The sequence below is a fragment of the Diadema antillarum genome, unplaced genomic scaffold (assembly GCF_040938485.1).
Source record: "Diadema antillarum isolate AM-2024a unplaced genomic scaffold, OU_Dant_1.0 seq00000574_RagTag, whole genome shotgun sequence".
NCBI lineage: Eukaryota > Metazoa > Echinodermata > Echinoidea > Diadematoida > Diadematidae > Diadema > Diadema antillarum.
Genome location: NW_027271510.1, coordinates 310,759 through 328,426, shown reverse-complemented (window position 1 = coordinate 328,426; position 17,668 = coordinate 310,759). Strand labels below are relative to the sequence as shown.

At 38.9% G+C, this 17,668-nt stretch overlaps 1 protein-coding gene across 1 annotated transcript in view; it reads right to left on the bottom strand.

Moving 5' to 3' along the window:
• Positions 1-17,668, bottom strand: part of LOC139735387 (polyamine-transporting ATPase 13A3-like) — a 72,115-nt gene that overhangs the window by 4,314 nt on the left and 50,133 nt on the right. The window contains exons 20-28 of the mRNA XM_071646136.1: positions 17,129-17,253; positions 16,479-16,672; positions 15,489-15,629; positions 14,748-14,827; positions 14,083-14,235; positions 13,052-13,148; positions 12,169-12,241; positions 1,287-1,437; positions 670-827 (exon numbers count right to left, since the gene is read on the bottom strand). Of these exons, the coding sequence (XP_071502237.1) occupies positions 670-827; positions 1,287-1,437; positions 12,169-12,241; positions 13,052-13,148; positions 14,083-14,235; positions 14,748-14,827; positions 15,489-15,629; positions 16,479-16,672; positions 17,129-17,253 (1,172 nt within the window). The remainder of the gene's footprint in view (positions 1-669; positions 828-1,286; positions 1,438-12,168; positions 12,242-13,051; positions 13,149-14,082; positions 14,236-14,747; positions 14,828-15,488; positions 15,630-16,478; positions 16,673-17,128; positions 17,254-17,668) is intronic.

The following is a 17,668-nucleotide window of genomic DNA, read 5'->3' as shown; positions in this document are numbered from 1 at the left end:
TGACATTAGAAGATTCATTCAGTGCAGACAACAAAATGAAATGGGCAAAACAGAGAGAACGAGAAAGATAGAGGGAAAGAGGGGTGAGAGAGGGTGTGTTTATGTGTGTGCGTGTATGTGTGAGAGCAAAGATAGTAGAGATAACAAGATACGAAGGCGCGCCATAAAAATGGACACAAAATGGCTACCCTACATGACGATACAAAAGGGAACTAAGTACAAACTCAGTACACCTAGAAACATCATTCATTTCCAAAGGTAGTGGTATTTTTATTATCTTAAAAAGATTAAAAAATTATAGTCGTAGCTTTTTTTTTCGATTAAGGGGATTATTTTGAAGAACGAGATTTTAGAGTAATAAGGGTTATTTCGTGGAGGTAAAAATTTGGCAACAACATGATCTCACAATCAAAGACGCTTGATAAACAACAACACATCTTCAAAGACAGCGCGTCTCAGGCAAAGACGCACATCACCTGAGACGCGCTGTCTTCGTGGTCTAAGGTGATGTGCGTAATACGCATGAGGACCGTGCGCTGTCCATTTGTTTTGTACAGGATTAGCGCGCACTTTCCTGTCTTATTGGTGTGAGAGAAAGAGGGAGAGAGAGAGAGAAAAAAAGGTAAGAGTGAGAGAAGAGGAGGTGGGAGGAGGGAGAAAAGTTCTTACAGTTGGTGTAAATCGGCTTTCGGAAAGGCGGACCCTTGGAGAAAATGAATGCGACGATGATGTACTGGAAGTTCGACACAAGGAATACGGTCGTGGCTTCTTGGCCCTTGGAACTAACGATTGAGGTGCTGTTAGGTTCTTTTTCGAATTTCTCATACCTGGAATGACAAGGAGGTAAAACGTTAAAAAAAGGCCTCTTTGTAAGTGATAAGCCTTCATCTATTCATTCATTCATTCTTTTTATTTACTCACTGTACTAACATCAGCCACGGTGTGTTTTTCAGTTAGTCCTTGCAATAGATGTTAAAACAAGCATACATAATATAATAGATCATCAATAAAATACAAATAAAAAACATATATAGAACTACACAAACTTGTTTACATATTCCAGGCAAGACACATAAATAGGCAAGGCAAAATATAAAATTACATTTCCCTTAAAATGTAAGAGTACAAAATTTCCAGAAGTGATATTTTGTGAAGACATTGTGAACACACTGTGAGACGCTCTGTTCTTTCCAGCAGGAGGGCGCAGAAGACATTCACACGTTCAGAACAAAGTGCGAGGGATTTTTATCCCTATTTGCATACATCGCGCCCAATACTCTCCTTACCATGGTTGTTGCGTGAGTACGATGTAGGCGATGACTTGGACGATGAACTGTAGGATTATGTGGATGAAGACGGAGAAGAGCATGGACGGATCCATCAGACTGTTGATTGGTTTGCGCACCGACAGCTTGGTGTACGCCTGGTTCCTTGCAACTGCATGGTTACATCAAAATAATAGCAATACAAGGAGAGAATGGATCATGCTCCCTAAGCTCGTGAAAATACGCATCGTCCCTACCAGGACGCCATGAATATTCATGACATCAGACTGTCAGAAACATGCATTTTTCTATCATAGCTTTTGTGATATCGATCAGACTGTTGACTGGTTTGCGCACCGACAGCTTGGTGTAAGCCTGGGTCCTTGCAACTGCATGGTAACATCAATAGCAATACAAGGAAAGAATGGATCATACTCCCTAGGCTCCTGAAAATATGCATTGTCTCTATCTAGGGCCATGAATATTCATGATACCGGACTGTCAGAAACATGCATTTTTCTATCATAGCTCTTGTGATATTCATTAGACTGTTGATTGGTTTGCTTACCTACAGCTTGGTGTACGCCTGGTTCCTTGCGACTGGTGACATCAACATCAACAGCACACTGTTAGAACGCTGTGTAAAATTTCGTTGTTTAAAATATTGTTGTTTAAAATTCTAAACAATGTTGTTTAAATATAGAAAATTGGAGCTTGATTGCCTTAAACAGCGGTTGTTTAAAAACAATTCGGAATGATTGTCCAAACAATTAAACAACGGTTGTTTAGAAATTGATGGGCAAAAGTCATGTGATAGTAATGAACCAATCAGCGGGCCTGCATGTATCCTTCGTCGCAATCGATCGCCGCCGGGCGGCCACCGCGCCTCACACACACACCGTACATCACACGTTTATGTACGTATCCATATATGTAGCGCGGCTATTCATCATGATGGACGGCGGTGACGATGACTGCAATGCATCGATGACTGCAATGCAGCTATATGGAGTCACGAACATTCTCAGCAAATGGGGTCTAGCTATAGAAGAACTTTGTCAGTCATTCCAAGGTATTTATTTATTTAACTGATAGTTACATCGCTTCATGCCCATCTGTAATTTGCATGATGTATGAAGCTAGTCACGGCTCACGCTTTGGGTTCTTGGCCGGGCTACGCTACGCCTCGCCTTCATGCATGTAATACAGTAAACGTTAGATCTAACAAACTGTTAATGTTAACGTTAATGTTAAGTTACAGTAGGTCGTCTGTACCGGTACGTATATTATGTTTTTCAACCAACTCGTGCTTGTATAAACACTTGCATAATTCAATCCTTACATACATTTTCAAAACTTCACATAAAATACGAATTTCTTTTACAAAAACTATTAGTAATCATCTAAATCAGCGTACGGAAAATTCCCATTGTTGGACACAGTACCCGTCAGTAGTCAGTACAGTAGCCTATTCGTTGTACAGTAAGTTGTAACAGGCACACCGTATCACATCATGCACAAATTTGTTAATTATAGGCGCAGTGTCCGAGTTCGATGATGTAGAAATCTAACAAGTTAGTTAGGCATAGGGTCTAACGTGACGGTTAGGGCCTAGCTAGGCACAATGCTAGGGCCTAGTCAAGGGCTAGGGCCTATATTTTAGACTGCTACAGTGCTAGTGCTAACTAAGTTCAATTACACAATTACCTGTCTCGATCATTTCCTACCTCATAATTTAGAACTTATGGTCGGCTGTATGATAGCCCTACTACATCGACCACCCTCTTGTAATAAACCGACCGTGTATTAATTGGCGCACTGAACGCTTAGTACGCACTTCACTGCACGCAAAGCGCATAAAAATGGATTGGCTTTGACTGTTGATGAGGATGGTGTGGGAAAACACGAAAATTCACCGTTCATTAACAAAGTTAATGGTTTTAATCAAGGAATTTAATCAACCGAATCGTAATGTAATGTCTATGGAAGTTTCTAAAAAGCTTCGTACAACACGGTGTTCAATACAACTCGGTTTGCGTGCATTGTCAATGTAAAAACAGCGGTCGATCTCAATAAGGAGCATTACCGCGGGGAGCTGAAACGAGGCCACGCCCACGCAAGTTCGACTAAGGGAACAAAGGCATTTGATAGCCTAGCTCTGGATTTTCTCAATCACGTAGTCAAGTTTTTTGCATGAATTTCAGTGTTAAATATTCTTATCAAGCTAATAAACATTAGGCGGTTGATGAGTAGTAGGTCCAACCGTACAACCAAAATCTACTGTAGACATAACGAACCCCCTAAAATCCAATACTAAAGTGCAAGTTAAGTTCTGCCACTTTTGCTGGAGCAATTCATTCCTTACTGAGCATCATTGCCATCAATGATGCTCGATGAATTAAGGACTACGTACGCTTCCAGTAGAAAAAAAGGCCTAGAACCCCTATAGAAAATGAAGATAAAGACAGAAAACAGATTGTGGTGTTTTTAACGCACAGTATAGTCTATGCACCACACGTAAACTTAATGCCTGTAGTAATAATATACCATCTTAGTAGAGTTCTATTTGTTTCGTGAAGGTAGGTGGTTTGGAACCAATTTTTGGCACTTTTGTCACTTTCGAATAAGTTTCTATGCAAAGATTAGGAGCTTTCTTCTCAGTCTGTCAAGATTTCCATGCCAAACGAAGCACATTGTGCAAATTCACACAAACTTGTGAGAAAAATGTTTATAGAATGAACATTTTTGCAGAAGCTAATGATCATGCATAATTCACTCCATTTATGTTTTTGTTATTAACTTGAGTATTATATTTTTTTCCATTTGGTTTACAGCATTCTTTCTGGGCCACCCTTAATATGATTACAAATGCAATCTTGTTCCCTAATTTGTACAGATCAAGCAAGACTTCAGCCAGGAGATCATGGCTGAAGACAGGATGTTTGCAGCATGGCCATGTATGCTGACAAAGTACTCTAGTATGGAGAATCAAGATGTCCATCGTAGCAAACGCTGCTTATTCGTCACACGGGTGACACCGACGGCCTTTCCCAAGGTACATTTTAAATAGTATTGCTCTGTGTAGAGATTCTAATCTACAGCCCCAGTACCATGCACCCTTTCCTTTTTTGCATTTGAGTTGAGGTGAATTTATTAACAACATTAACAAAATACTTACAGTATGTACATGACTATAAAAAAAAAATTGTTAGACCGAGAAATTCATTCAATGCTTGTTAATTAATTTCTAAGACTTTCGCAAAAACCTGCAAAAACTGAAGTGGATCTGTAATTTCAAAGCCAATATCAAAGAGATCATCCGGGCTCTTAATGACTCTGCTTTGTCCATCATTCAACTTGCATGTCATGTTCCCGTATTTGGTTTTGTTGCCGATTCGACATCATAAGCTTCCTTGGCATTTATCATGCACTGATCGAGTGACACATTGCATGCCTTTAGATCTTCATTGATGTACACACTTTTCATGTTCTCTTTTCCTTTCAGGCTAGAATGCCCAGAATACAGTTTGTTCCTTTTGTTTGCAATAAAGTGGACTTTGATCTGCCTGCTCTTGCCTTCTTGCCTTTTCCCCAAGATGATGACAAGATCATGAAGATGAGATGTCCTCTTTCCAAATGTCTAAGCCAACTTCCTTGGCAACATTTGACTCGCCCTCAGTAAGCTCTTCCTCTGTCTCCTCAGCCCCCTCTGGCAGGCCAGTCAGGCAGAGATTGTCCCTCCTTAGCTCATGTTGGACCTCGTTCTGCTGGAACTGAATCCTCAAGAGATGACATGTGGATTCAGAACATCTTTAATTGTGCTCATACAAGCTTCTTTTGCTCCTTGTATCACATGCGGTAGTGCAGCTTTAATGACTGTAACTACAGCTTGGACAATTATTTGGGAGAGGCTGTCTCCTGCCCCTCTCTCACATTATAGCACCCCACGGCCACACATTTCATGTACACTGAAACTTCTGGACGGTTTGTCCTTGCCTCCTTCATCTACCATTCCCCTTTTCTTCTCCACTGCCTGATCAACTCACATGATAATCAAGCTTTTGTCATTATAGGAAAACATTAACAGAGAAGTCTTTTATGAACTATTAAAGTTTTTTTTTTCCTACTACTTGGAATAAAAATCACTGGACCTTGAACATCCCTTGCTCTTGCTAATCTAATTAAGATACATGCATATTAACTGATCTTGCTTTATGCAATGCCAGAATATGACATGAACCTCCTGCAAAAGCCCAAATGTCATTCATATTGCAATAGTCTTTGTTAAGCACTTAACAGTAGTGCAAGATTATTCTTATTAAGGCACTGGCTGTCAACACCATTCAACTTTCTTTCATCCAAGTTCATGGTAACTCTGATTGCTGCTTTGTAGAATAGCATGATGATTATTACAGCATTATAATTCTAATGCTTGGCCTTACAAGTTTGGCTCTACTCATTCACAATTACTTGCCCGTCTTGGTAGTAAATGCCGTTGCCAGAATCAGTCCCTCATTCAAAATGTGTAGTATTTTCTACAATACCCTCCAAACAACTTTAAAACAGCCCCCCCCCCCCCCCACAGTTAGCAATCCTGGTTGCAATCAAGTACAATATAAGTACATAAGCTAGCATCTGAATATGAGCTGATACTTGTCAGCATTTCTCTTTATCAGCCTTGATTGTGTTAATATTTTTAAAGGGTATATTTGTACTTATCATTCAAGATACTCCCCCTGTGTCATACATTTTGCTCCACAGAGGAAAAAGAGATGCTTGCATTCAGCATGCTGCCGCTAGTTTGCCGAGGCTGGACTGCGAGGGTGTGGGGCAAGTGCTCCTTTCAGGAGTCGTTGGAGTTATTCTACGACTTTCAATCTGTAAGTACCTAACTGTTCAGAGGCTAATCTTCTAATACAAGTGATGTGTTGCCCTCTTAGGTGGACTTTGACATTGCAATACAAAATATAAAAATCATCAAGCTGTGGTCCATAGTTACAGAAATTCACAGTTTATGCTGTTTCATTTGTTAGTTTAGTCCATGGATTCTACATATTTATGCAAATCTACTATTTTGCTAATGTATGCTGTGAATCACAATAAATTTTTTTTAATGAAAAAAAAATCTTATATTACATAGTCAACATACATATTTACTTTATTTTGTGCCTGACTGCTCATTCACACACTTGTCCAATATCAATATGTCCTTTTCATTCTGATAAAAAGGGGAAAAAATTCGCATGAAATGCAAATTGGTCCCAAATGTCGCCAATAAGGAATATTCCATTCATCAATAAATATTGCACTTGACCTATGGTATTATTATATTCAGCAAGATGCTGGAAATATATCACATACCGCTCATATACATCCAATGTGATACAGGGTGTCTCCACCCCCCCCCCCCCCCATACCAAAAAGAAAAAAGACCTCGCATACTCCTTAATGTTCATTTACAATGTAAGTGGACAAAATTGTTATACTACTAGTATTGGAAAGAGTAACTTACCCAAAATAATGAAATGCAATTCAGAAGTAGTTTTTGTTTGATAATACTTTTTGCCTGGGCTTGCCAGCAATAAAATTAATTGCCTTTCAGAAGTTCCCATAGGCCACACAGTTGAAAATTCATTCAGCCAGGTCATGGTTAGCCCTTGCAAGAATAGAAAATGTAATACATGGATGTTATACTAGTATACTACATAAAATACCCAATTTAGGGTATATGTTTGCAAATGAAATGTTGCAGAATTTGGCCAGGCACTTTATTATGAACTCTACCTTGAACATTGGGGAGGTGTGGGAAATATATCTGTTCTGATGGACTTCATTATACCAATGATGCCTCAACCCAACACTTCTGCGTAGATTATATCAAGATTTTATCGAGATGTATATGCATGTTTCTTTTCCACTTCCATTTCATTTTACAGGAGGGCACAGACCTGGCTTTCTACATTGGACAAATTGACAGGAAGCAGAGACCACAGCCCTTCATCTTGCTGATGGGAGGATCCTGGAAGAAGCAACTGCAAACCTTTGTCATTAGGAAGTTTTCGCTACACGACGCGAAGACCGAGAATACGAGGAAGCGATCACTTGTGACAGTCCCCGTACTCTGACTCCCGTCCCCATATCTATGCAGTTTTGCTTTCCTGTACAGGACGGAGGCGTGGGGCAAGATCGCTGATTGGTTGGCTGACTGGCTGGCTCACTCCTGCCCGGCATCGGGACCGAACGCTATTTTGGCCAAGTACCGTACTCGTTTTCCTCCGGACGGGACGTTCCTCGGATTTGATTATGTGCAGAAGCAAATTTCGCACACGACACGCTTAACTCCCGGCCGCGTTGTGCTTGCGAAAACTCCCTATTGTAGAGAGACAGGGATTCTTGTTTCCAACTTTGACAAAGGCTGTGGACTGTGCATTCAAAGTGCATTATGTCCTAGATGTAGAGCACCAGGCTCAATGTTTTGCTGCCTGGCAGTTCTTGGAGACAGTTGTGTACAAAATGCCTGGTAAAGTGACGTCCAGTTCTGTGAGAGAGATCAGGACATACCTGAACTCTTCAAATCAGGAAGATTAGATGCATAGAATGAGATTTTCATGGTCATCAGAAGTTTAATTGACAAAGTTGACTCTTAGGTCATTCGTCAAAGCAAAGGTTTGGTATCTATGTTTTATTTGTTTATAACTCAATAAGTAATGGATACATGTCACATGGAAAGATCAAAGGTCATGAGAAGATTGTTCTATTAGTGGGTAATGTTGGCCCTTGAAAACTTGTGATAAAGATGGGCTAGAAATGAATGAAAAAGGGTATTTTGCATAGTGGTGACTTAATGAAATATTGGGCAAGATCTTCACAGGTTTATACTGAAGCATGACAGTCAATTTTCAGAAATATAGCAATTGTGAAATTAAAACCTCATATCTGTTGAGCATAATGGAGGTGACACTCTGTACTAAATGTGGCCTTCATAAAATTCAAGATGAACTGTTTCGTAGAATGTATATTTCCATTATGAATTTATTTCATTGTATATAGAGTAATCTTCATTACTGCCATCTCTATCACAGGAGTGACAGAGATGATCTTTGCTGGACAGATGTGCTGTACTTGGCACATCCCAGTTATGAAACAAAAAAAACAAAAAAACTGTATGTGTTGGTAGCAGGTATGACTTCTCAAATTACACCAGTAAACAGGAGTAAGTTTCATTATAATTACAATGTACTGTATATGTTATTTGGTCTGTTCAGATATGCTGAATATAGGTATGGAGTAGAATTTTCACAAGAGATAAAACTTATTTCTTAATGTGAATGGTTTCTCCATCTGCAGTATATTTACAGTCATCATTGTACTGTCAAGGAAATATAATCTAATAACCCCTGACTTACTATTGCAGATGTTCCCCAAAAGCATTGCAACTGAAATGATTCAAAATGTTGTTACATCAAATTGAACATTGTTAAAAATGATCTAGTTAATAGAGAAGCTGTGTAGTGCAATACCTTCAGTAATATTTTCTTAGTGGGGCAACAAAGTACAGTATTGGGACAGAAAAGCAAATCCTTAGAGGACCATTCCCTTATGCTTCGCTTATGAGATTTCCAAGCGCATGTAATAGTGACAAACACTTCAAGAACAAAGTCAGTAGTTCTAGGAAAATCAGAAAATTATTCCAGGAAATAAGACTCATTCAAGATTTATCTTGTCTTGTCAGGGTACAAATTGTATGATCACTATAAAACTGGATAATGTGTCTGTAAGGTGTGCATTGGACTGTAAAAGCATTCTGAAAAATTACATTCTCTGTGTACTGTTCATTCAGTTAGCCCTTTTGGACCCATCTGAGGGCAACTGATGGTCACCATGCACCCACACAATATGAGAAATGAAGCAACAAAATATTCAATGTGGCACAGGTATAGATAATCTCAAGCTGAACACATCCATGTTGTGCATAATAATTAATTCTTTAATTATTGCATGTTTCAAATTCAATTTGCCATTGCAGTTTAGTTGAAATATTGTGAAATGTGATTTTTACGGCGTTAAGCGCCCCATTTGTATGTAAGTGGAATCAAAATGTACATTTGACAATGCACTAAGCTTTAGATGAGTCGAGGTCAATTCAGCTGGGAAATCACTTAACTCAAGCATAACAAAAGCTCGTGATTTTTCCTCTGCAGTCAAACTGCATATTTTTACTAAATCCGCGCAAGTCGACACATTTTTCTCGGTTCTCGAGAACTTCGACTTATCAAAGGTTAACTGTATAAGAAGAATTGTTACTCTGTATATATTCTAAAAATGGATGAGACAATTCTTGATTGGCTCAGTTTGTTATTTGTAATAAGTTTGCACATCAGTGGACAGATTGACCAATTGAAGGTTTTCTAATGATACGCTGTCAGTGATATAGACAGTGAAAATGTGCGGAAATATATAATTGGCCAAAAAAATAAACATTTGTGTTATTGTGCTTATATACAAGTGAGTTGTACAGTAATATGGGATTAAGAACTGTTTAAATTCTAAACATGAATATTTGATATTTGCTTTAAACAACCCAGTTGTATAAAATTACTTTTAAACAACCCGGTTGTATAAAATGACTTTAAAACAACAGTTGTTTAGAGTTTTAAACAACTTTTTTTAAACAACTGAGTTGTATAAAATTACATTTAAACAACAGTTGTTTAGACTTTTAAACAACTTTTTTTAAACAACCCAGTTGTATAAAATGACTTTTAAACAACAGTTGTTTAAATTTTTAAACAACTTTTTTAAACAACCCAGTTGTTTAAATTTCTTTTAAACAACAGTTGTTTAGAATTTTTAAACAACAAAGGGTTAAAAGTTTAAACAACTACGTGTTGTTTAATTTTTAAACAACAGTTGAGCGATTCACCGGTTAACTTGTGGTTGTTTAAAATTTTAAACAACCTTGTTGATTTTTTTCTAACAGTGCAACACAAACAAACAATGCATCATGTTCCCTAAGCTCCTGAAAATACGAACGTCCTTACCAAGACGCCATGAATATTCATGACGCCCGACTGTCAGACACATGCATTTTTCTATCATAGCTTTTGTGATATCAATCAGACTGTTGATTGGTTTGCGCACCGACAGCTTGGTGTAAGCCTGGTTCCTTGCGACTGCATGGTTACATCAATAGCAATACAAAGATACAATGCATCATGCTACCTAAGCTCCTGAAAATATGCACTGTCTCTACCACGGCCCTATGAATATTCATTGACATGAGACTGTCAGGAAACATGCATTTTTCCATTATAGATTCTGTGATATTCATCAGACTGTTGGTTGGTTTGCGCACCTACAGCTTGGTGTACGCCTGGTTCCTTGCGACTGGTGACAACAACATCAACAGCAACACAAATAAACAATGCATCATGCTCCCTAAGCTCCTGAAAATACGAACGTCCTTACCAAGACGCCATGAATATTCATGACGCCCGACTGTCAGACACATGCATTTTTCTATCATAGCTTTTGTGATATCAATCAGACTGTTGATTGGTTTGCGCACCGACAGCTTGGTGTAAGCCTGGTTCCTTGCGACTGCATGATTACATCAATAGCAATACAAAGATACAATGCATCATGCTACCTAAGCTCCTGAAAATATGCACTGTCTCTACCACGGCCCTATGAATATTCATTGACATCAGACTGTCAGGAAACATGCATTTTTCCATCATAGCTTCTGTGATATTCATCAGACTGTTGGTTGGTTTGCGCACCGACAGCTTGGTGTACGCCTGGTTCCTCGCGACTGGTGACATCAACAGCAACACAAAGAAACAATGCATCATGCTCCCTAAGTTCCTGAAAATATGCATCGTACCTATCAAGGGTCCATGAATATTCATGACGTCAGACTGCCATAAACATGTATTCTAGATAATCGAATATTTAGATAAGTGTATAATATTGTATTTCGTGTTCAAGACCTTATTGATTTTAACTGATGTGTGCTGTTAAGTGTTTACTATTTGGGAGATGCTTTCCCTTTTCCTTTGAGGATCAATCAATGATCTAATTGATTATAATATGATGTCTTGGATTATACATTTTCTGTTTCAGGTCTTATTGTCATTTGTGAATGTTTAACTGTAAGAATTTTAAAAAAAAAATCATCATCATCTGTTTAATTACAAGAGGAAGGCAATGACCATCTTCGAATACCTGGAACGATTTAAGTCCGTTGCATGTATGAAACTCAAAACTATAAAGAATATGTCTTGAAAAATAGAAAAGAATAGAACAGAAAAAGAATATGAATTTTAAAAAGTTTATTTGGTGCTCAACTTGGCTGAAAGCACTTGTTTTTTCTGAGTCCAGCACTCTAATGATTCACCCCCCCCCCCCCAACATGACGTCAATTGCGGACTTATACGTCATACACATCCAAATCGCGTTTTTTTTTTTTTTTTGGGGGGGGGGGGGGGCGCAAAAGGCTTTACGCCATATCTGGCGCTAAATCTTGACATTAAGTCCACGATCAAGATTACTACAATAAGTACATCTCCTTTTATATGATCGTATGTTTCACACTAACGCTTATCATCCATAATCACTCGGCTACACCAAGTGACCATCTGACATTTCCGTTACGTTGTTTCTGAAGGGTATAATGATGCAAAGAAAACGCTGTCATAGTCACTATGGTTACATTGTCACGTTTCAGGATCAGTAATGTTAAAATATTAAAACTAAGGATGTTACTGAACAATGAATGACAAGATCAATTTCATTAACCCGTTACGTACTTTGAGGGTCGATTGTCAAAGAGAAACCTACAGAGTTGTGCAAAACTTTCTCAAGTCTCTGGCACGAAAAGGGTTCAGCAGACAATACATACTCAGGATGGCCACCACCGTTGTTATGGCAATATCCCAGTACATGAACATCCAGTCGCTTGGGAACAGATCAAGCTGAATTGAAAACAAAGAATTTTGATGATAGTGATAAACACTATTCATATAACGCCATTATCTGTGAAAAAGAACACGTTTCTTTTCTCTTTTAAACTCAACGTTTTACAAACAAGCAAGGACATGCAGTTAAAGGAAGGAAAAGAGACGAAAGCCAAAATAAGATACAGGAACTTGTAATACTTCACACAAACATAATTTTGTCAATATATGAAAAGAGATTGCTCACGTATGTGTCAATGATACTTCAATGAAATAAATCTTTGAAGTTAAATACTAGAGAATAATTTCTAGCTGTAGTATCTATCCATTAAATGGATATAAAAAAAGATAAACTTAACATTAAGCCTAAAGCTCGGTAACAACTGGACGATCTGGTTATATTTTATGTCACACTTTTTGTTATTGCTTAACTGATTATTTCCAAATCATTATTCTCCATTTTTTTCTTGATCTCGCCGTATTTTATTCGAGTTTTGGAATCAATAAGCATGGCCATTAAACATTACACACACAAATTACAGAAATTCTCCCATGAAACGTTAGGGTGAATTCATAAATGGATAAGCCTTTCCATAAAATCACACAGTAAATGACAAAATTTCTCCCATAATTCGTTAAGGATTTCAGTTAATGTGATGCATAAAGACGCGTGATGCATCACATCATTTGATGTTTCTTTTCCATATTCTATGTATACGTCCTGTGAGTCACTAAATCGTGACGTGATGGCCTCACGTGATGTCCTTTATCACGTGATCACGCAGACCTACGTAACTGCATCACACAATTCTCGAGGTGGAAACTCACACTGTTGAGTATGATGATACTGGCAAACTGGATCATGCTGTACAGAGCCATGTACTTGAAAACTCCAAATGACGTCACAAGAGCTGCACGCCCCTCCCTACACGATATAAAGAAAGAAATCGAAAACGTCTGTCCAATAGGCGTCGTTTGCTTTGTCTTATCGTAATGTTCTTTTTTTCCTTCATTTATGATAGGCTGAGGTTTCAACTGGCAATTTATTGCCGTAGGATGCTAAAACCAGAAACAGGCATATCAGCAGTTTGCTCTGATTCCTCCGACATGTTTGCATTGACTCTATTATCTGCCTACTCAAATGAAATCTCTGACACTTCTTTTACTCAATGGACATGACATGTGGAAAAAGGTTGATCCTAATTACCCAATGCTTTAATATAATTACGCAGTCATCTCGACGATGTTCTTCATTTTATACGGTGTCCAGCGATCCTCGATGGTTCATTAATTTCATTTCACTTGCCCAGGCCTCAATAGATTATCATTATGACGACCATTAATAGTTATGGTGCTGTTCATCCAGGGTATGCCTTTATTTTTGTGACTGCTCTATAAGAGGGCCCCTGCCAGTGTTACCCTCCAAATGCCAGGATGAACCTGGGTCGAAGGGGAACATCGTACGGCTAAAACGGGAGTAAAAGCTTGTCCAAGCACTTGGCGGGATTCGAACTCGGGAACCTCCTGTTTGAAAGTTAAGAGTCTATACCGCACTACCACAGTACCCCAATGATTTACTGAGTATAAATTCTACTGTCAATTCCTTGTCTAAAAAGAATCCAATGGGACCGGGGAAAAAATCCTTCGACTTATCTATGCATTTTAACTTACGGAATAAAACTTACAAGTGCTTAACAATGGTATCACCCTGGATATGTTCTCTTCGACTTAGCCGATTTTTCGACTTAGCCGATTTTTCGACTTGTGCGAGATTGACTTAAGGCGAGATTGACTGTTGTGTGATGATATAGTGTGAGTTTTGATAGGGGATGCATCGGGCTTGTATCTGTTCGTCCTACCTGATGAGAGTGGGCACACACTTGATGTTCTGCTCCGATGAGGTGAAAGGAGAGGCAACGGACGCCTCAGCCTCGGACAGGGACACTCCGGCGTGAGCGGCCTTCAAGGCACCGCAGTCGTTGGCCCCATCTCCGCACATCCCAACGTAGTACCTGGAGGTCAGATCATGGTTAGCAAAACAAGCGTACAGACAAGTGAAATCCTACACTATGTTCAAGTTGCCTTAATTGAAAAGAGTAAGATCGGGGAGGGCGGCATTTCGTGAAGCATTTTGTCAGATATTTTTTTTTTTTCTGACAAACTGTTACAAGCTACTGATCCGAAATCCTTGCATATGATTAGATGATAGCAAATTTCTCGGACAAAACGCTTCATGAAATTCAGATGAACAGAATGGTAGATATTTTTATCACAATCGGACCCATACCATCTGGGGAAGTGTAGTGGCTGATATAAGAACGCTTGTCTAAATCACATTAGCGTGGTTTGGGTTCGTGGGTTCAAGCCCAACGAAGCCCGGCACGTTTGTCGTTCTAGCAAGGCACTTTGTCCACATTGCTGCTCTCCAACAAGGAGTATAAATGGGTACCCGGTAGGATGACAGTTATCACAACTATCAGAGCTATCAGATTTCGAGGAAAAATCATTCAGAGGGCAGACTTACTCGAGTTCTTGCAAGGCTTCCACCAGCTGTGCCTTCTGGTCTGGGGACATTCTGGCGAAAACACTCCCCTTAGCGGCAACCTGTGGGAGAAAGGTAATTGATGGGTTTTCACTTCTCTTTACAAGGAAAGTATAGTTTCGATTGAGAAGGGGCTTCAGGTTTCCAATGTTTCGTGATGTCTATTTCTTTTTTGAGATAGTGAGAAACCTCTCATGAAATACGGAAAACATATAATTAAAGAAGAATTCAAGCTTATTTTATGAAAATTGCTTTTGAAATGGCCGAGATATCTAAAACAAAGCAATCCTAATAAAAGGTGGGACCCACTTTTCATTCGGATCGCTTTGTTTCACATTGTTTTTAGATATGTCAACCATTTCAAAACTGAATTGTCTTTAGATAAACTTTATTATTATGCTCTTTAACATTTCATAAAGCAGTTTCTAAGTACAGTATCACACAAAAAAGTTAAAGGTTGAATTCTCACCAGACCAATTCTATATCATCTATTCGAGGACGACTGAATAACATAATTTTCCTTTTTCCTTCTCTCTTTTTTTTGTTTTATCTTCTTCACTTTCTTCTCTCTCATCACATCATCTTTCTACTACTACTACTTCTACTAATACTGCTACTACTACTACTGCTACTACCCACTACTACTACTACAACTACAGTTGTACTATTACTACTACTATTTCTTCTTCATCATCATCATCATTCAACGAGATTGAGTTTTACCTTAGGTATCAGTTGCGGGGCGTGTTCCATGAGGACGGCGAAAGTCTTGCCGTCGAGAGCCAGGTGGTACTTGGAACTGATGACATCGGCACTCACCTCTTCTCCGTCGTCGATGGTGAGGGCGACGTCCTCTTCCTCCACCTGTGTGCGGATATCGACACCCATTTCGTTGTACAGTCAATCTCGCCTATAAGTCGACCTCGCATAAGTCGAAAGATTGGTGAAGTCGAAGAAAAATTCTACCCCGGATGATGATATTCCGTGTGTTTACTCTCTCATGTAAGTCGAAATTCATCGAATTCGAAGAATTTTCTTCGGTCCTTTGAATGTGGCTATAAAGGTGAGTTTGACTGTATTTGGTGTATAGTTGCCTGCATATCTTCAACACGACACTTTTAGATAAAACTTGAGTATCATGTGCATTTTGCCACTTACAGTGTATGATGAGTGCATCACAACATTTCTTTTTATTGACAGCTTGACATTGGTTTCACAAATAACAATCACTATAGGCACAGAAAAGAATTACCACATCGGCTTCTTTGTTTCATCTATATCAAACATCACGCAAAATATAACAGTTATAATGAGTAGTTTGATAATGTTTATGTTTGCTCTGTCCATGCCAGTAAATCAAAGCAGGCATAACAGGGACTGCGTAATAATTGTCGCCGATTGTATCTTACATCAGACCTCACAAGTTTGTAGAGGTAGACAACGGAATAATGCTAATTAACGTACTCCCAAGAACGATACTTTTTCGAGCGATATAACTCCTGTTAATGATTATAGACTTAAACACTCGTGATTCATTAGAAGATCAATCCAGTCTGGATGCCAACACCACTGCGAAAATAACCAAACACCCCACCCCCTCCCCAAGAAAAAAGAGCTTGCATATGATTTGCTACTGTTACAGTATGTCACAGATATTTCCCTGGTATGACGCATGGTAAAGACAAGGAAACAAACCCGCATTCTGGGTTTTACCTGGCCATTCATCTTGTGGTGCATGGGAGTTGAATGGCGGCTCGCTTCGTTTGGTTTCTGCACGGGCTTCCACTTGATGGTGGCTGGGCCCTCCACGCCCTGTGGGGTCGTGGCTATGACTTCCACCACCTGTTCCGACTGTCCAATCATACCGCAGGCTCGAGCCACGTGGATGGCAGTTAACTTGTTGTCACCTGATCGAACATAGAAATTGCATAGATTGTCGCAGTCACAGTAGCACATCTATAAACCTATTTACCTGCTGTACGTTTATCTATACGATCGCATTATTGCAAATAACACCAATTCAATAAGGGGACACTTATCGGGACCGGTAATTTTCCCTCGTTATTTCGAAATTTCATTATAACCGAACAAATCAAATACACACGTAATAGTTTGGGGACTTGAGTTCTTACTCTGTCAATAAAACGAGATTTGTTTTGAGCGCGTGCCTTATAATGGGAGCGCCCTGTATTTTAGATTACATCATACCGGGAAGAAATGACAGACATCACCTCCTCTTCATAGCTAGCTTCACATTTGAAATACAGATGTATACATGAAAATTTAGATGAATAATATGAATACATGAAACGAAAATATTGCCCTTTGGCGTGCCATACTTGAGCATTGATTTGATGACGTACCTGTTACCATGACAGTCCTGACATTGGCCTCCTTCAGCTGGGCTATAATGGGTGTGGTCTCCGGTTTGAGAGTGTTCTGAAGGATTAGCAGACCCAGCATCCTTAGCTCTGTCTCTACCTGGTCTCTGGAGGCAAAATGATATATTAGCGAGGATGATACAATAACGCTAATTATAATGATGATGATGATGACGAAAATAATGATAATGATAACAATAATAATAATAAAAATAATAATAATAATAATAATAATAATAACAATAATATTTGTTCGTTCGCATTTATTCTGCTTCTCAAATCAAATCAAAAGAAATTACATGGTTGCGAAAAAATCTAAACAAAACATAACCAATATAATGACAAAGGAGCAATACAAAGGTGCAGTATTATTGAAACAAAGTCATTCCAAAACGTTTATGGTTGCATATAAATACAAAACCGCACTACATTTGATTCACCGAGAAAGCAGGAGACCGTCAGCATAAGCATAGCTTGACTGCGCTAATGGCCTCACTGGGAAAATGATGCGTATGATAATAG